Source organism: Pinus tabuliformis, chromosome J (genome assembly GCF_031772625.1).
Source record: "Pinus tabuliformis cultivar Carrire ecotype Pingquan chromosome J, CPIR1, whole genome shotgun sequence".
NCBI classification, from domain to species: domain Eukaryota; kingdom Viridiplantae; phylum Streptophyta; class Pinopsida; order Pinales; family Pinaceae; genus Pinus; species Pinus tabuliformis.
In genome coordinates, this window is record NC_142295.1 from 513,453,447 (window position 1) to 513,474,336 (window position 20,890).

General features: G+C 40.2%; 1 protein-coding gene across 1 annotated transcript; it reads right to left on the reverse strand.

The window, feature by feature from the left end:
• Window positions 1-824: 824 nt before the first annotated feature.
• LOC149228017 (multiple organellar RNA editing factor 2, chloroplastic-like) lies at window positions 825-20,647 on the reverse strand. Its single transcript, XM_089378035.1, has 5 exons — window positions 20,050-20,647; window positions 19,861-19,958; window positions 1,707-1,772; window positions 1,469-1,612; window positions 825-1,298 (listed from the first exon to the last, which is right to left on the reverse strand). Exons 1-5 carry the CDS (start codon window positions 20,628-20,630, stop codon window positions 1,291-1,293), a joined length of 897 nt encoding a protein of 298 aa, XP_089234161.1. The 5' UTR covers window positions 20,631-20,647; the 3' UTR covers window positions 825-1,290.
• Between the last annotated feature and the right edge of the window lie 243 nt (window positions 20,648-20,890).

Sequence of the window (20,890 nt, forward strand, 5' to 3'; positions counted from 1 at the left end):
CAAGGATTATATGGTTTTCAAGTTCCCTCTCTGATCTGGGATATACCAATAGAAGAAAACTACCATATGAAAGCCATAACAACCAGCTTCTAACATTATCAAGTACTCGAAGTATTCATGCAATAGGGGGGCAACAAAGATTCGGAAAATTGCAGTTCCTGTCCTGAAAAGCTGGAACTTGAATTAAAGAACCATCAAAATCAATTCACATTTGAATACATAACGCCAATGTTGTCTGTCTTCGGCCACTTTGGCTTTCAATCTAAGGAAACAAATACACCACGTGTAATTAAGAATCAGTTGACTCTTGCTGGTAAACAGCATATACTTTGAACTGTATCCAAAAGGCATTTCAGAACTAGCTAAGCGCATTCTATCTGATGGTGATTACTTATCAGCACAGGTTCTGCATTTTGAAGTCGAAGAATGTTACTAGATCGATACAGAAATCAAATATGTCCTCCGACACATCTTGGTATCGCCACCTCAGCGGGACCCAACACCAAAATGAGCCCCTATAGGCTATTTTCCTTACAGTCCACTCACAAAAGCTGGGCTCCACAATAAAACGCAAGGGACAAAATGACAATATCAACAAAGATTTTTTTCCTTACCCTACCTAGTAGTTGAACAAATAAAGCCCTTATCAAAATTAACAAATGGGCTTAATAAAAAAGCCAAGTTGCATTATCATAACAAAGGCATTTCCTCTGACACTCCACCAAGAGAAAAATTTAGAAACCAAAGTGGTTTCAAATTTCTGTTTCAAAAGAAAACGGCACCGTTGTAAAACCAAGCAGAAACTGCCGTGAGAAAATATACTTAAAAGTTAAAGCATTAAATAGTCTTTACCAATATAGAGTTGTAAACAATCCAAACACGTAGTCTTGCCATTATAGAATGTATTTTTTACAGGTTTAGGGCCATAATAAACTGGACTCAATCCTCGAAAGAATCCAAAAAACCTAACCTTGCCATTAGTATGTCTCATTTAGAAGTTAAGGCATCCATAAGCTCGCTATTAGAAGAAGTCCATCAAACAGAGCATTCAAATGCTACCTATACATCTGACTCCCATAACATATTTTTCAGGAAAACAAGATTTCACCCACCTTAACAGAAGGTAAAAGACCCTTGTTATGAAGGTGTACAGCGAACAACCAATGTGGGATGTTCTAATGATGACCACTCGGAAGCAGAATTACATCACAATCAGGTTATTGCACCTGTTCTAGTCCATGGCATACCATCAATTGTCTATTTTCGCTCATTTTCAGGAGACTATGCTGATCAACGACCTGCATGAATAATAAATGAAATCCACATGCATAAGAGACAAAAAATTTGACACAGCTGAAGCAAAAACATGTATATATCTGATTGCAAACATAAGTGATGAGGCAAAAGGTTGATAAGGCAACTTTTTTCCCTTTTGCATGTAACAAAGTATAGCATTCACATTGCTTACCTTGATTTTGATTTTCCCTCCTTCTTTGGTATCTTGTTCTGTCATTATATCTGGGTCTATCATTGTTCCGCTGAGGGGCAGGAGTGACACGACGCTGTCTTTCTGGAGATCTCTCAACTATCTTCCCATCAACTAATAGTTCCGCTGAAACACCATTCAAAAAATATTTTGGAATGGCAAAACCTAAATTGAGAAAACAAAAAGAGAAACCACTGAGCTGATAACTTTGAGTTCTTACCTCCATAATCCTTATATTCTGCATCCACATATGAATCTGGCAGAACAAAGACCACTCCAGGAAGCCCTGCAATATGCCAAGAAACTTTCAACTTAAGATAAAGCCAAAAGCTGCCAGTATCCTTGGAATATAAGGCAATAATTGAGTCCACAATGCCTAGGGCATGTACATAAAGGTACCCAGATCACAAAATATCGTACAAATTGTTAACTGATAAGTGCGAGTGTCAAAGAACATACAAGAGGCAGAAAGATCATTCAAATTTATGGAGCAAATGATAAACCAAGCTAATTACATGCATAGTATACATAAATAAACCTTATAGTAGCAAAGGTTGAAATTCCAGAAGGTCCATATTCTCCATATCAGAAAAGGTTGAAATCCCACAAAACCCCATATTCTACATGTCAAAGAAGGTTGAGCTCCCACATGACCCATATTCAACATGTCATTAACAACTTGTTCTATCAATAATTTGTTGATGTTTGGAGTAGCATTGGGAGTATTCTCATATGTGGGGCAAGTGGACTAATTTATGGAGCTTTCCACCCATAGAACCATGGTATTTTGATGACCCGTGGTATTCTGATAACCCATGGTATTACACCCTTTGGAAAAGTATAAGTACAAGGGTGAGTGATCATTCTTGTGGTCGACAATAGAGCATCTTGTGGAGGAGAAGGCCAAGCAGGCCTCAGACCCCTTAAGAACTGAGAGGGCTTGTGGAAGGTGGATGGCAAGATAGCATCTTGGGAGGAAAAGGCCGAGTGGGTCTCAGACCTATGGCGAGTTGCCAAGAGAGCATCTCTTGTGGAGGCCTCAGACCTGTGGAGGGCCAAGACGGCCTATGGCAGGTTGGCAAGAGAGCATTTTGTGGAGGACAAGGATGAGTAGGCCTCCAACTTTATGGAGGGTTGAGAGGGCCTATAGCAGGTCCACAAGAGAGCATCTTGAGGAGGAGAGGGACGAGTAGGCCTTAAACCCCTTGAGGGCCAAGAGGACTTGTGGAAGGTGGTCGGCATGAGAGCATCCTGTGTAGGAAAACATTGAGTAGGGCTCAGAGTCCTGGAGGGTTGAGAGGGCCTATGGAGCGTAGTAGGTAGGTGAGCATCTTGTGGAGGAGAGGGTCGATTAAGCCTCAAGCTTGTTGATAACCAAGAGGGTCGGCATGCTGATAGCCAAGAGGGTCTGTTGATAGCAAGAGGGTTGAGAGGGTCAATTGATAGCATGAGGGAGAAGAGGTCTTCTTGACAGACAAGAGGTCAGAGAGGGCTTGTTGACAGCAAAGAAGGCCGATAGGGCCAAGTTGGGTAAAGAGGGCCGAGTTAGGTCTATTGACAACAATGACGGCCGAGATGGCCTGTCGATGGCAAACATGGCCGAGATGGCCTATTGACAACAAAGAGGGTTGTGATGGCATGTCGTTGGCAAGACAGCACAAAGACGTGCAAGGGCACGAGACATTGAGAGAGAGATTCTCTCAAGCAAGAGATATGCATGAGTAATATTACAAGTTTTTTGTGAGTGAGATAGTTAGTTGTGCCAGGTCCGAGGAAAGAGCACAAAGCATCAAAGGAGATCCAGATCAACCAAATCGAGGACGAATCTAGGGCTTGATCCACTAGATCAGATCCATGGGTAATTGTTGTATATGTAATTTCCTCAAGGGCCATTATCCCAGTGAGCGAGACCAAGTAGGTTCCAAGAAGAATTTAATGAAGAATTGTTGATTAAGAAAAACTTGTGTGTAATATGTTACTAATAACTATGCATGATATGTTTTCTAGTTTTATAAGTTTCATTGTCCAAAATTTGTTTTTGGTTAGGTACATCATTGTGTTTCAGTTAATTAGTTAATTCGATACTATTACTAGATCTAATGTGTATGCGTGCACTATGTCTAGGGCCCAAAATTCTAACATACTTCACCTAAAGGGTGCCTCCAACCCAAAGCCTGCTTCGAATTTGACAAAAATGTTGAGAAGACTGGATTAGTGGGTGGTAGAGGGGGGCGGGCGGTTATGTTGCATAAGAACTTCTTCATGACAAACACATACAATTAAAAGGGAGTTGTCTTTAGTGTGACTTTTTGGAAGTTTTTACGGTGGGTTTTTCCTGTCAAATTTCCCTAAAATCGACGGGAATTTATTGAAATCACAAGCTTGATGGGTAATCCTGTGCAATTGAAGTGCCCTAGGGGTTTTCCAAGGTGCTGAATCCATATATACAGACAAAAAACTAGTTTAAATAACACAAATCAAGATTTCACCTCAAATTTTTCCACTGGAAAGTCCAAAAAGTCGCGCTAAAGACAACTCCCAACTAAAAGGAGCATTAACATGGAACAAAATCCCATCATCGGAGATATGCCACTATAGTAAGATAACTTGCAATCACAACATTACATAGATAATCACAAGCCAAAGAGGGTTAGAAAGGCGTGACACCCAAACTATCACCAATGTTAGCACGATAGAGAGAAGGATGCTATCACATCAACCCAAGGATATTAATGTTACGTAAGCATCTCTTCCTAACATACACAAAATTAAAAGAAGCATTGATCTGAGACAAAATCCCATCACATGGGATATGTAATTGTAGTAAGATAACTTACAATCAGCATAGATAACCACAAGCCAATAGATGTTCAGAATGCATGTCCCCAAAACTAGCAGCAATTTCAATCCAAGAGAGAATAGGATGCCCTTACATCAACCCTGGGACTTGCACACCAAAACTTGCTTCCAAATTGGCATAGCTTTGATTGTACTCTTGGCCCATATGTGCATGCACTCCAATTCCTTGGCTCATGTACACACCATCTACTAGTTATGTGGTTACATGCATCTCTTCAAGACCATTTCCTTTCAACTCGGTATGCATTAGTGTCTCTCTCACATTAGGGCCATGCTTCAGCATTATACGTTGAAATGATTCTCTAATATGTCCTCATTGAGAATCTACTTATTTGGACCCTCCTTGACAGTTGACAATGCTTTCCAACCACGCACCTTCCAATGTGATCTCGGACTACATTATTTTACTCTTGTTATGTTGTTTAAGCAACCTCCTACATCTCCCTTTGAGTGCCCAACAACATACCCCTTGTTATCTCCATATGTCATCCTCTAGTTTCTGGTTAATGGCATTCTTTGTGTCCTTTGAGTCTCATGCCAAGTTCTTTCACCTTCCTATCCTCACATAAATCCATAGCTAGGTAACGCCATGTTTATAAAGCAAATTTACCCACCTATGCCCTAGCCTCCAACCATTACTTAGGCTTCCTTCCTCTCAGTCCCACCATCATAGCCACCAGCACCATTCTTTTTTGTTTGAATTGGAATGGAAACATTCTCTGCTCATTTGTCACTCATAATTCTTGAGAAGATGGGTGCGGAATTCTTATTATTATTCAAGGGGTATCTCCATATGTCATCCTCTAGTTTCTGGTTAATCGCATTCTTTGTGTCCTTTGAGTCTCATGCCAAGTTCTTTTCACCTTCCTATCCTCACATAAATCCATGCCACTACATCTTATATCATGACTATCTAGCCTCCTTTAGTGTATAAAAGAGTACAATGATATCAGTTTCAGAATTCGACGACCACTGCTCTGAATGTGTTTAATTGGACAAGTTGCCTTGTGCGAGACATGCATCAAGTTACATGTGTGACTGGGGATGTTACTAGGTTCATGCGAGAAATGCAAGAAAGCATGTAGCATATATCAGGTAGTGAGAAAAGTTAGACTCACTTATAGATATGATCCCTTGAATTAGTACAATTAACACACAAGAATGTATTGTTGCTTTGAGAGAGGAATTTTAAACAAGGATTTCCTCAAGTATTAATCCAAGGGTCCTTTTTGGTGTGCATGCTTGTTCCTTTTACTGGCTAGTCTAGGCATTAGTATGTGTGTTTTATATTGTAGCATTATCTTAGAATTATATCCACACTGACAAAAAAAATTGTTGGCCATATAGCACAATACTTTGTATTCTTGTTTGAGGAACATCATGGAAGATTCGCAAGTATCCTTACTGCCAACCATTGCTTGTTTTGCTACAAGTCAAGAGATTGTCGTTCATGCAATTTGGTGCTCACAAACCACCTCTACGTCAGATATGATATCCATGTGGGAATAAACACAGTGCACGCAAACCAACATGCAGACAAAATTAGAACCTATCCCAAATTTACACACAGTATGGAACTATGTTTCAGATTCGGTCTGCCCCTTATCATACTCATGTTTTGTCTTGTGGGGGTTGTAAAGTCGTGCCTTGCAGATCCTTTTAAGTTTGTTTAGCAATGTAGGACCCCATATAACAAGAGCACTATCACTTTATGCCATAGTATTACGCCTTGTATGCACATAGAGTCGATCTAAAAGCAAATGTAGGGCAACAAAAGCGGACAAACAAACAATTACAATTTAACGTATGTCTAATTAGTTTAACTATATATAGTAGGAAATGGAACAAGGCACTAAAGTGTGATGTCCCCATTTAGCAAGCCTTGTTAAGGAAATACATTTTTGCACAATTTGATATTTTGGGTATGTTTGACTTAGGACAAGTGGGTTAGGAGGACCCCACTTGACATTTTGAGAAAAGAAGGCTCCAAACATTACAAAAGAAGATAAATTAAAGAGGATGTGGGATGTGGATGCCACTCCAAAGGGAATTCACATCCCTTAGGAGATTTCGAACTTGTGGGGAAGAAAGAAAGGAGGGAACTTGATTTGTCAAGCCCACATGGAGGAAGGAAGGGCAGCAAAGATAAATGGAGGATGAGGGCTTCATTTTGGGACTTTGGCCAATTTCTGAATTGAACCTTTGTTTGCTTGAGTTGATGAGCCAAGTCAACATTGTGTTGTTCAACACAAGTGATTTTCGAGCGGGAATCTCAACTCTTTCTTCAATGAACTTCGAGTGCCACTCTACGGGAGGAGTTCGATTTCTTCATTGCAAAGCTATTCCAGAGCCATTTGCCAAAGAATTCAACGCATCTTGTGAGCAGACTGGGCACTGGAAAAGGAACACGCATTCCTTGAGGCAGTTACACAGCCAGCGAATTCCTAGGATTTTAGGAAAGATTGTGCTGCAAATTTGCTGGTGCATTGAAGGATTTTGCAAGGCTAAGTGTGGAGGAATTTCCTAGCTCGAATTGGAGGATTTCTAGGGACCTACGCAGACCATCATTGGCTGGGAATTTTGCTAGGGTTTTGGTGGGCGATATTGTGTGAAAGAAGAGCTGGAAGGACATGAAAATTGAGGAGGAATTGCAAGGGGATTTCAGAGGGAAATCCTTGGAGACTTGGGAGAGCATTCCACAGATTGCTCCAACAGTACGCACAGGAGGATGAGTTGGGTCAACACACACTATTGTGGATTTTCTAGAGAGTTGGATTGGTGCCAATATTTTTTTGGGTTTTGTTGGCCATAGGGAGAAAATACACCAGGTAAAATTACAAAAACAATTGAGCACTGGGTAGAGCAGAAATCATATTTTTTATCTAGCAGAAATAGTAGAGATTACTAGGCCAGCGCTGAACATGGAGGGGAGCTCACCTTGCACTTGGGTAGTTCATCACCTGGGTTTCGCTTTGCTTGTTGTAGCAAGCCCAGGTTCTTCTATTCCTACTCATTGTATACCCCATTTGATTAATATATAAAAATGGTTCAGCATTTTGGGTGTTATTTCTAGTGTCACTGATAAATCTACATGTGTGTACATTTTGGTTGCATGTTAATGATTTCACTGTTGTTATCACTTAATTTTCCTCTAGGAATATTACAGTGGTATTAAAGTTGTGATTTGGCCAGCTATGCGAGATTTTTCTTATGACCCCAACAGAAAAGGAGAACATAACTTATCAGAGGTACAAGTACAGGAGCAAAGAAAGGCAACTAGAGATTACCCCAAATCTACAGGCCCCCTAGGGGGAGACAGTCGAGATGACAGGCAAAGGGATCCTGAGGGCGTTGAATGAGTTTGTGAGTGGGCAGAAGGAGGTGATGGATGAGATGAGACAGCAGTGCATCCAAAACGGCCACAAAAAGTTCATAGGGGGAGTGAGTTCAAGGGCATCCCACCACACTGAGAAAGCTAACAATCCACACCACCATCTCACCTATAATGGACCACCCAGATCTACCATGCCCACATTCTTGACCACACAGACTGGGGAGCAACTTGAGACTGATGAGATGCCTATGGGGCACTATTTCCCTGAGTGGCAATCACACTATTTCTGTGAGGGGCAGTCTATGGGGGGGGTGAGAATTCTGAGCTGCTTTGACCTTTAACGATTTCTACCAACTCAAGCACAGCAATAAGGGCAGGGAACCAATAACTCCTCTTCGTAGAGCTCGGATCTACAACACTTAAATTGGGAGGTTGTACCTTCCCACTTTTGATGGCTCCTCAAAAATGCACCGATAAAGCTTGGGTTGAGAAACTAGATACTTATTTCCAGCTTAACCAGATGACGGAGGTGGAAGCCATTAAAATAGTGACCCTACACTCGTAGGGGCAACCCCATGATTGGTGGTTCCGTGGGTTGTCCACGTTGGGACACGCCAATGTGACATATTAGGAGGCTTTTATCAAGAGGGTGGTAGAGCACTTTGATAGGAGTGACCCTGAGGCGCACTTCAAAGAGCAGACTCAGCTCAAGCAGACAAGGCACCCAAAGCATTACATTTTAGAGTTCTTGAGGGTATCTATGATGGTACCAAACCTGTCAAAGTCTACGAGTGTCTTCCTAGTTGTGGAGGGCCTAGTTAAGCCTCTGCACAAGTTAGTAAGTTTGAACAGGCCTATTTCACTTCAAGACGCAATGAGTAAGACCCGGGACTTGCAAGACGCAATTCCCAAGACTAGGCACCAGCACCTGCTAGACCCCCTTACCAATAGAGGGGTAGACATACCAGGCCCCTACCACAGAGGGAGATGCCAGGGGATGGGGGATGATGAGATGAGAAGAGACCTCAGGAGGAGGAAGTTGTGCCTCACATGCCAAGAGTCGTCGGCACCTCAGGATAGATTCACCAAGGGCAAGGCCTACTATATGGAGGTTTTCTCTGACAATGAGCCAGAGGATGATGCTGAGACGAAGGATGATGGAGGTGACGGTGGGCACCAAGTCATTGGAGGAGACCCACCTCCCCCACCTAGAGGAGGTCCTTTCCTGCCTATGAGAGGAGTCATTGCTTCGCTTCGGGGGCTACCGAAGTACTTGACATTGAGTATCAAGGGCACAGTGCAGGGGCAGCGTGTGTCGGTGTTGGTAGACAGTGGGGCTACCCACAATTTTGTCAATGCTCAAATGGTGGAGAGGAGAGGGATACATAATGAGACTTTTGAGGGCTTTTCATCTTAGTGCCCAGAGACTATGGGGAACTATTCGATGACAGAGCACTTCTTTGTCATTGATGAACTAAACACCAATGTGGTTATGGGTGTCCAGTGGCTCTACACTTTAGGGTGTGTTACCACAGACTAGAGGAGATTAGAGATGGAGTTCACAGGGCTAGATGGGAAGCTAGTTGTACTAAGGGGCATGCACTCATACCAACCCCAGACAGTGTTAGCGCACAAGATGGAGGCATATTTACATGGAGATATAGAGTGGGTCGTGGAGCTCAAGATCTCAAAGGAAGGAAGTCAGCCACGACCACCCCATTCTGATATTGAAGCGATATTGGACAAGTATCCAACATTTTTCAGAGACATCCACCAGGTTGTCAACCAAATCAAGGATTTGAGCACACCATCGAGTTAGAGGAGGGTGTGAATGCAGTTATCACCACATCGTACCAGCATCTAAAGGCTTATAGGGATGAGATAGAGCAGGCCATATGGGAGTTGTTGGCGTTGGGACATGTATGATGTCAGGCCCAATTCTAGTCCTTTTGCTTCATCCATGGTGTTGGTGAAGAGAAATGATGGGACCCTCCACATGTGTATTGATTACAGAGCTCTGAACAAGAGGACTCTGAAGAATAGGCATCCCATTCCACGCATTGACAAGTTGATGGATGAGCTCAAGGGGGCGAAATATTTCACCAAGATGGATCTATGTTTGGGATACCATCATATTCGAGTGAGAGAGAAAGATATCCCGAAGACAGCATTCAAGTGTCACTATGGACATTTTGAGTTTTTGGTGATGCCCTTTGGGCTAACCAATGCCCCGAATACCTTCTAGTCTTGCATGAACCATGTGTTCCGCAAGCAGTTGTGCAGATATGTGATAGTTTTCTTTGACGACATCTTGATCTACAACAAAACTTGGGAGGAGCATTTGCAGCATGTGGAGGAGATGTTGCACATTTAAGAGGAGCAGCAACTATATGCCAAGATGTCCACATGTGAGTTTGGACCAATGTTTTTAAAACCGAAACCGGTGACCGTACCGGTCCACCTAATGAACCGGTTTACCGACCGGAACCGGTCTAATCGGGACTGGTTTGGTCCTTAGCAAGGAATTGTCTCCCACAGCTACATCAGGATCCAAGTAAACTCTAACCCTAATCTTAAGAGTTCAGTTTCAGAATCTTGAATGGTTGGAGAGATTCAGTTTCCAATCCCAAACAAGTACTCTTCCCCTAAAAACTCCCTGCCATCTTCTTCCATTCAAGGCAAGTCTCCCAAGGAAGCCTCCCCTAGAAGGATTCAAAGAAAACTGTCCTTGCCACCCAATCCTATCAGCTTAATTTCCAGCCTTTCAAATATACAAGTATCCCCTCGAAAGGAATCAATAAGGGACTTGAGACCTTTATCACAAACACAAGCTATCTGAAACAGTATTTTCAATCAAGAAGGCCAAGTCCCCAAAACAAAACAAATTTTGCAATACCACTATGGCCTCTAGCTTAATAAAATGTCCATGAACCCCTGTGTGTGTATGCTAGGTCCAACTAGAACAATGGAACTCATTAGTTAAAACCATATTGGTTGGAATCAGTGTACAAAGCAATGTTGGAAGGCTATGCTCTGCAAAATCAATGAAGACATCAAATTCATGAATTATTAGAAAGACCCTACAAAAAGAGTAAACATTTGAACCCACAAAGGAATTGAGTTTCTAGGTCTTAATTCTTGGGGTGACAAGAAGGGGAGATTTGGTGAGAAGAAAGGAACATTAGGGTTGGAGACACGAGAAGTTGACAAGGTCATTTCATAGTCTTTGTCAAGTGATGTTAGAATCAATAATGGGTCTGATATCAAGAGCCCACTTCTAAAGGCTGAATTCCTGGTTTTGAATTTTAGTGATGGATCAGGTGCATTGAAGGTTCTGAGATACTATCCTTGCAATGTAGCCCAAGCTTTGTCAAACGTACCTTCTGTTTCGAAGAAGAGGACAGAGAAAGGATTATCATCCTCTAGTCTTGAGAGTAGGGAACTTTTACCTCGGGAGGCATAGAATCACAATGGCCTCATCGAATATTAGAGCCAAAGCGACTTATGAATGGGGTCAAGCAGAGCTCTTAAAGTTTAATGAATAGACATTCGTAAATTTGCCTAAAGGAGTAGGATTTGTGGAATCAAATTTGGATCTAAAGTCTATGTGGAGATTTCTTAGGTAAGGAGAAAGAAAAAAAACTCAAGAGACTCAGAACCCTAAGAGACAAATACAGTAATCATGAAGACAGAGTCAAGGGTTAACATGGTTGTTGTTAATTCAGTGAGGATTTGGGAGTGAACCAAACCATGATGTACATGGGTAAGGCTCTTATATGCAAGATTTTAGGAGGCAAATCGCAATAGATGCCTTAAACTCTTTGACTGGAAACCAATTATGAGGTGCGATCATATTTATTACACTCGCTTGAAGTTGGCTTGGTTTCTTGCTTCATTCTAAGCCCTTAAGGTAAGGTAAATGCTAGTAAAATCCTAAATGGCAGTTAGTTTTAGAATACATTTCTTTCCTTGAAACTCTAGCATGTGTGTTTCAAAGCACCTACTAAAATTCCATCTAAATTAAAGTGTCAGTGCTTCCAGTAGAGTTTGGACAAAAACAATTGGAGATGGAAATGTGTTCATGTTAAAATTGGCAACTAGGGCCAAACTCCATGTGGGTCATCTTATTTATGTCAACTAATATTTTTCATGGATCCCTCTCATTGAGAGGTGTAGGATTGATCTAAAGATCATCCGATTTCAATAAGTATTCATGGAGTTATGAATTTATTTGTGTTTTGGGTTTTGAGGGTAATTGAGCAAAGAAACCCAAAATTGGACTTTAGAGTCAAATTTACTCAACCAATTAAGAAGAAGAGACCCGTCTAGGAAATTCATAAATACAAGAGGGTTAATTCATTTTGGATCATCAATTGTGAGTCATTTCTTCTATTTTTTAACCTTAGCTTTGGGGGTTTTAAGACCCCTTCTCTCTTATCAATTTTAGTGATGAAAGATTCCACCCTAATTGGTAAACTTATTTCTTCTTCCTACTTTTCTCTTGTTCTAGCACAGGGCTTCTGGACTAAGGAAGTTCATCAAACAGGTTGATTCGCTCTAAGGTACATCCACCCATTAGAATTTTACTTCTGGGATGTACGGGTCAATTTGGAATAATGTTATGAGAACTGAACCGGTGATCAAACCGGAAAAGCCTCTAAACCAAGAACCTATCAAAACTGGTAAAAAAACTAAAACACAAAACGATCGACCAAAAACACAAAATATTTAAATTAAAATAATAAAATTAAAAAGAACAACGAAAATAAACAACAACAACAACAACAACAACAAAAAAACATATATATATTCATGTGCATCCATATGAATCCAAATCAGTTATTCACAAATAAGCAAAAGTTCTTATTTATATAGCATGTAACGATGCACATGACCAAAATAGCATTAACTACAATTCGTCTCTGAACCAAAAATACATCAACAAACACACCCTATATGACCTCTAGCATCCAAAAAAATCATGCTAAAACAAATGCCTACCTATCACCAATATCATTGCCTATATTAGGATTTTTGTCATCAATATCAACCTTTAAGCATTAAAATCAGATAGAAAAAACATAGCATGTAGAACCAAGATTTTGATTGAGTGATGGGTACATTTTTAGTAGGGTCGTGATAGAGTAGTTTGACAATCAATCCCACTAACATCAAGGTACATAAAGGGTTTGGTGTTCTTGATTAAATACTAGTTACATACCCTCGTACATCACCAAATCTAATGGAAACATTGCAGTCCCCCCAATCCTAAAATCCAGCAACACTGTTAAGTTTGTTAGATTATGAGTAAGATCTAAAATTCTACTTTCTCCATTTGAAATCCAAGGAGGTCGGAACCACTCTCAAACATCCTGAGCCATTTCATGGTAATGTTAAAAATTTAAGTAAAAGGATGAAAATGAAATGCATAGCAATACCAGGGCCATAGGCTTCAATATTAGGTTGTCCCACTCAAAAGTTTATGTTTTTCGTAAAAAAATTGCATTTCAAATATCTTTGATCAACTTATGCAGAACCGGTCAATTTGGTACAATACCGGCGGCTGATTCAGTGGAAAAAAGGCGGGTTAGGCACCAAATCAGCCATTTTTTATTCTGAACCTCGAATCAGACTAGTTTGGTCTCCAAACCGGTTGGACCAGCCAGTGCCACCAGTTCTGATAACAATGATCTAGAATTCTAGACAAGTCAATGTTGAAGCAAACACAGTACTTTGTATGTAATCCTATAACAGGTTGAATTCAAGAGGGGACAGTCAATTTTATTTTAGGCTAAGCGAACTTCTAGTTAAGACCTTCACTGAAGCACGCATTATCTTTGGGCATATTGGGGTGTCAAGATTGAATGCAAAAGAATCCAAGGGCTTGTGGCAGTCTGGAATTGTAACAAATTCCGTGTTGGTTCCACTGGAATTCCAAGCACCTAAGGTGACACACAACTCTTCTGTAATTTGACGCAAACCTCTCTGAGGTCATTTGTGGAGTCCTGAAGTAGAACAAATCATCTATGGTGATATTTGTAGGGCAAATCCTGAAGCATGGTCTATGGCCAACACTCAGAGTGGAAGATCAGATCCTACAAGGAAAAATTGCTAAAGACTAAGGCAGAGATCTAATTCGAACACGAGGCAAACTCAGGCACATTGTAAACAGTCCAAGTTTCATACAAAGTTTTAGCAATTAACAGACAATTAATTTTGTAATTAGTAGTTTTGTCAAAATTATGTCAAATGAATGAATGTGGATCATATTATGACCTTGTTCCCTATTGTTGTGGACAATATATTGCATTGTGAGGTTAATTGTTGTAATGATGGAAGGTTTAAGAATTTATTTGTTCCATACAGTTTATAGCAACAATTGGTATTTTTTTGTTTGAGAAGATGTTATTGTATTGAGATAATTGTGCATTGAAAGGAAAAATTTGTTGAAACCCTACAAAGCCCAAGTGTCAAAATTGCCCCGGATCTATTACACAAGGCTTTTGTGGTTTATGTGGAAACTCACACAAAGGAGGGTTTGGTGGAGAGTGTGGACATTGAAATGGACCACATGATACAATCACAAGTTTTAGATTACACAACATTCCTTTCAAGTGTGTACTGTGTCATGTGTAAGGTCACACTACCAAATATTGTCCAAAGCCTTTTATTAAGAAACTTTGGAGGAGAAAACTGAAAATATAGAGGCTCATTCAAAGGATGAAGCACCAATTTCAACTATGGATCAACCAGCCCTAGTTGAGGAAAGGTCCATTCATGTTTTAGATACTAATCAAAGGGAATGGGAAGGTTGCACAAGCTTAACTAGAGCCTATACCCAAGGAACTCGCTTAGGAAGAGACCCCACTTACAAGGGATGAGATTTCTCGCTAGGAGGAAGAGAAGCAAAAGAAATTTAGGGTTTCAAACAATCTAGAAGGTTTATGTACAATATTTGAAGGAAGGGTCATGGGCATCATTGTCTCTGTTTTAACTGTATATGACATATGACGACAAACAAAGGTGTTGTGAAATATTTTGTCACTCTTAATATCTTAAAAGGGAGAGTTTGTAGTTATTGGTGGAGATTAGAAATTTACTTGGAATGGGCAAACGATTTGAGGACCTTCGGCGATAGTTAACAAATTAAAGGATTTTTCAAATATAGGTTTGAGCGAGGACTCCTTGATGTTGAACTATTCCATATTGCTCAGACATGGAGGAATGGTAGACTAGGGAATGATGGTGTTTCAAAGCATCTGGATAGATTTTTAAGCACTAAGAATCTCATGGGGAAGATGGATAGATCCAAAACATGGGTTGGAAGTGGTAAAGGTTCCAATCATAGTCTTGCAATCCTTTAATTGAGTTAAATAATGATAAGCCATCATCCCCTTTTAGACTTAACTTTGGTTGGTCGGAGGAAGAGTTACAAAACTTCACTATAAAAGAACAAAGTGGGCTTAATGGTAGTTCGGGGACTCTAGTTTGTGTACAATTTGCAAAGACTATGAAAAGCATTAAAATTAAAGTGACGGGTTGGGCTACAACAAGATATAAATCTAGAGAGAAGGTTTAAAGGAATATGAGGAGATAATAAGAGGTTAACAATGGTTATAAAGTTGGATCTATCTAAGGCATATGAGAAAACAAATTGGTTGCATTTCATCTTAACTTTTACTCATGTAGGGCCTAACCTTTATGTTTTAAATTGAATCATTAGATGTGTAACCTCCACGAATTTTGATAGCAATACGGCAACTTATAGCTTCTTCAATCAATCTGGGGAATTAAAACAAGGGATGTACTCACCCCAACTCACCCAACCCCCCCCCCAAAAAAAAACAATGTCCCTCTTAGTAGAAAAGGATCTGAGTAGGGCTATCGTGGAAGCAAAAAGGAGAGGTAGTATCCAAGGTATAAAGACAGGTTTTGTATCATTAACACATCTTTTATTTGCAGATGATATTTTGTTATTTTTAAATGGATTTCAAAGGGAACCCAAAAGGATTCAAGTAATTCTTGAAACTCCTTGTGTGGCCACTTGCATGGAGGTGAATGCAAAAATATATATATATTCAATTTCAACAGGCCAAGGCAAGAAGTGGAACAAAATTCCGTTGCTATGTTTCCCTACAGAGCCTTTGTCTTTCAAGAAGTTTTCAAGTACTTGGCATTCATCCTTAAAACTAATATTTATGGTAAAAGAAATTGGAGATGGCTAATTGGAAGTATAAAGGGTATAATTTCCATTGGTGTAACATTAAACAAATCTCTATCAAGAGGTACAAGATTAACCATAGTTCAGTCAGTTTTAGAAGCAATTGTTGTGTATTAGCACTTCACTTGCTTTTTTTCTCAAAAAGTGTTCTTGCTTTTATTCCGAAAAGGCATTTCATATTTTTATGGGGAGGTCAAAACGACAACCAAGGAATTCATCTAGTTAAATGGTTAGCAAAGCCTATGCATATGGGTGGTTGGTGTTTCACTTGTTTGGGAAATCTTTAGCTGCCAAAATATTGTGAAATTTGTGGACTAAAGACAATCTATGGAAGAAAGAATGGAGCAAAAGTAGGTTGTGCAAGGCTCATTCTTGGAATGGAACAAAATCCCAACAAGAGCATAAATCAATGTCAGATCAATGAAAGGTGTTAGTTTTGGCTTCTCCCATTAGTTTGAAGCAAATTGTCCTAGAAGGTTGGGAATGGGGTATAGGTAATGTGGGAACACAACTTTATTACCTCCTTATGACTTACAATAGTTACATGGTAAAGCCTTTGATTACTTAAATCAAGTTGAGAATGTTGCTTCAACCTCTATCTAGTCACATGGGTGGAGATAGCTTAACCAATGGACTTGGAAGGGGAAAGGGAAGTTAGCTGGAACTTACTAGTGGCAAAGTCGAGAAAGGGCCATATAAGGCTCAAGGATAAAACAAACTCATTGACATGGGTGCAAGATAAGGCTAAAGAAGGTTACAAGGTCATGATATGTGGTCACGAAAAACAAAAGGTTTGGTGTTGGTCTAAGATTAAGTTAGGCTCCTAAGAAAACTAGGATTATCTTATAGTTGGCTCTTTGAAATAAGGTACTGACTTGGGACATGTTGTAAAAGGGGCAAGAATGGACCATGAAAATGCTATCCAAGCAAGGGCACAAAGGAAAACATTGGACATATAATGCTCCATCCTTATGCCCAATAATCTAGAAGGATGCAAAGAAATTGATACAGATCTCAAATATATGGATTGCCACAACTGTTGGAAAATGTAACTAGTTTTGGTCTTCATAATTTGTACCATTATGTATTTTATGTAAAAAGCAAAATAAAAGAAAAAACTTATTATTATTTTTCTGGATAAGTATGTTCTTCGTGCTTCTAGGTTTTCGAGTCAAAGTCCTATTTGGACCGATTGTAAAAGAAAAAGAGAAGAATTTTTAGATATGTATTTTTGGGTCAAAAACCCCTCTGGATGCCAAGCCGGCCCTGCCCCAGTGGACAGGTGGATGCCAAGCCGGCCTACATGTCAAGTCGGCCCTGCCCCAATGGACAAGTCTATTTGCTATTGATGACAATGATAACAAGTTCAGATCATTTAGCTATTGACCTAAACTTGGAGAATGTAGAGCTAGATCATACAATTGATTGGCTTTGATCAAAAGGGGCTCCTCTTTTTCACATTGAGGACTTGGAAATCCTCAAGGGTCAAGCAATTAAATACATGGGAGAATCCACTTCTTAGTTCTTTTACACTTTAGTAGTAGACTTCGATATTTACTATTTGGTTAACTATTATAAGCAAATGCTCCCAATAGTTGGTTTGTTGTCTAGGTTCATATTGTATTTAAGATATAAACCAATCCATGAAATTTTGGACATATATTGATGTTTTGCATCGTATGGGCCACTTCATTGAAGATCAATGAAAAATGTTTTTTTTAATTCATAATGTATATATCTTCATTTTTTATATTTGCCAATTATTCCAAATTCTTTTCTCGATCTAATTCAAACTCTTTATTATTTTGCCTTGTTATATTTTGGTCTATTCCAAGTTTGATAACATTGCTTCAAATTATTTATTTTCAGTAGGAAAAATCTTAAAGCATTACCCCTTATGCCATCAAGATTAAAACTCACATAAGACTTGCACCTAGCCTTGTTCACTTGCCTTGTAGTAGCATGAGTTCATAACAACATAGAGTAGCATGTTTGTGTTAGATTTGAGGTTACTCCAAAGTATTTACACCATGTTTGGGGATGCTTCATGAGATTTGGGGTACATGGTGTGTGTTTAGACCTTGGGTGGTCCAAAATGGATTGTAGAATGAGAGATGATTCCTAATGGATATGCACAGCTAAGATAAGTTTGCTCAATGGATGCTCGAATTCAATTGATTGCAAACTTAGTGTTCTTCCCTTGGGCATTGAAGATCTCTTGGCAATTCACTGGACGCCCTTCACTAAGACCACACAGAGGAGCCACTTGTTTGGAGAGCACCCTACAAAAATGTGGAGCATTGTGCAAGATGGATAAGGATTTCAAGCCCTAATTGGCTATTATGATCCAAAAACATAAAAATAAAAAGTACACACCATGTACAACAATGTGAGAGTGGAGCACAACTTCAATACAGATGATAATAGGAAAACTACTCCAAATACCCAAATACATTCATACATTCCAAATCATATCTCCCCATAATAAATACATGTTCTCTATATATACATATCCACACATTGCACATGGGGTTCCTTCATTATTAAAATGGCCCTATTACATAAACTTTTGCATATTCCATGTCCATTTAACCACATATATGCCCCCCCTTGGGTCATCTTACCTTATGTAGCTACATTACCTTGAGTCATCAGCATGCATAATGTCACTATTGGAGCCTGATAGTTGTACACTAGACTAGACATCTCACTTGTGTAGCCTATAAAAGCTGACTTATGTCGCTTGTGAGGGCTTAGGCACAGATAGTCTTCTTCACCTCCCTCACCTCTCATAAAAAAAGCTCATATTCAGTCTTGTGATGAGATGTGACCAAAAGAAGAAAGTTCTCTCTCTCTCTCTATCTCTGAACTATGGTTTTTTGGTCTGTTTGGAATTTCTTGGAGAATCTTCAAGTGTTATGTAAATGAAGGCCATTAAATGATTTGAGTGCAGGTTACAAATCGAGGGTGCTGACCCAAATAATTATAAGACTATTATGATAGGGATGGCTTTTTCCAAGCTTTAAGCTCCTAAATAAACTTAGGGCTAAGGGCAAGCAGGTTTTACGAAAGACCATCACAGTGTATCAAATATTATGCATTTATAAGTATATGTTATCCAAATTTGTAACTTCAATCACAGGGGTTCTTGCAGGATAGGGATGTTAATGCCAGCCATTGCTTCCCCCTTGTGGGCTGAGCTTGTGGCTGTGTGCTTGTATTTGCGATGGAGTCCGGTTAAAGTCTTGTGCAGAAGATTCAGTTTTGAATGTTATAAACTGGTTATACATTAATTGATATTCACCCGTATTTGGGAAAGGGAAAACTAATTTCACATATTTATACCTTTATAAGTACAATTCGAATTTAAAATCTTCATCGCAAGGGGGATTTGCGGGGGAGTGATGCTACTGCATTCGCCAGGTTTCAAGTCTCCCAGCTATATGATTGCGACTCGTGTGCTGGGCTTGTGCTTGTGTGCTTGCATTTGTGATGGGGCCAGGTGCAAGTCCTGTGCTAAGGATTCAGATTTAAATGTTATAAGCTGACTTTGCATTAATTGATATTCACACAACTTAAGGAGAAGGTAATATAATTTCACATTACTTATACATTTATAATTATAGCAGTGTATTCTTCATTTTAAAAAGGGGCTTGAAGGGTTGGCAATGTTACTGCTTTCTTCGGGGTTTGAAGTCTCCCAGCCATTTGGTTGTCCCTTGTGGGGTGGGCTTGTGCTTGTGCACTTGAATTTGTCATGGGGCCAAATGCAAGTCTTCTGCTAAGGATTCAAATTTGAATGGTATGAAACGACGCTGCATTAATTGATATTCTCCCCGATTGAGGAAGAGAAACTTGCTTTGGGTAAGAGGAAATACCCAATAAATAGGTAACTTCCCTTGCATTTGATTACGACATATTCGTAACGAAAAATGGGAAAAAGAGCGAATTAGAACATACCCACGAGTTTATTGGACGTTTCCTCGTCGATCTGGCATCCAAATCCATAGTATCGTTCGCAGGATACATTGTAGATGGACTTTTTCGCAGCTTCCTCGCTGTAAGAACCGCCATTGAAAACAATCCATCAATCAGACAAAACAGATAAACCTACAAAGATTCGCTGTAAAAGGATGCAAATACCCTTACCTTCCCAGAACCTTAGCGAGGGTTTGGATATAGCAGTCTATCATTTCCTGCTTGGTGGCCTTGCCCTCGTTGGGGGGGTCCATGACAATGAGCCAGTGCTCGTAGTCGCAGCCGGGAAAAAGGGGTGCAGTCTCCACTGGCGGCCGGTCGCTCCAGTTCGGCGATGAATTGGAAAGCGGGGAATACCCTGAATTGTTTGTAACCTTGCAGCGTACTATAAGCCGACTCACTGGAAACTTGGGCGCCTGCACGACTCCATGGGAGATGGCGACCAAAGGGTTGTTGAACAGCGGGGAAGATAGACGGGCAGAACGGGAGGATATAGGGTGTGGGGATTGTGATGAGAGCTTCCTCGCAGAGGAGGAGCAGAATAGGGAGGATATAGGGTGTGGGGATTGTGATGAGAGCTTCCTCGCAGAGGAGGAGCAGAATGCCATAAGCGGGCGCGTGCGCATAGCACTAGAGAGAGCGAGAGGCATGGCGACGGATGTGTTGGAGGGCGCAGAGCGAAAAAAACAGCAGGCAGGCTCTGCGCTGATCACAGATACTCTGAAGGGTTGAGGGTTTTCAATTTCGCGCATCGGGTTTATGAAGGGTTTTACGGCGTTTTTATAGCGGTTTTGGATGACTACAAGACAACAACAACCATTAAATTCAATGGATTTTACATATATTTTTGAAAGATTTAAAAAACAATATATGTATTAAACCATCCTATCCTAGAGGTTCACCATTACAGAAACCTTGGCATACGACGGGTAGGGGAGGGACGCCATTTCCTGTGCGCCCTCCCCTCCACCTGGCCTACGAGGACGTGGACAGCATATGCAATTGTACGACA

Coding starts and splice junctions, on each gene's coding strand:
- LOC149228017 (XM_089378035.1), bottom strand. CDS start 20,630: ATGCGCGAAATTGAAAACCCTCAACCCTTCAGAGTATCTGTGATCAGC. Junction 19,959..20,049: donor CTCGCTAAGGTTCTGGGAAG/GTAAGGGTATTT, acceptor CGGTTCTTACAG/CGAGGAAGCTGCGAAAAAGT. Junction 1,773..19,860: donor AACGTCCAATAAACTCGTGG/GTATGTTCTAAT, acceptor GGCATATTGCAG/GGCTTCCTGGAGTGGTCTTT.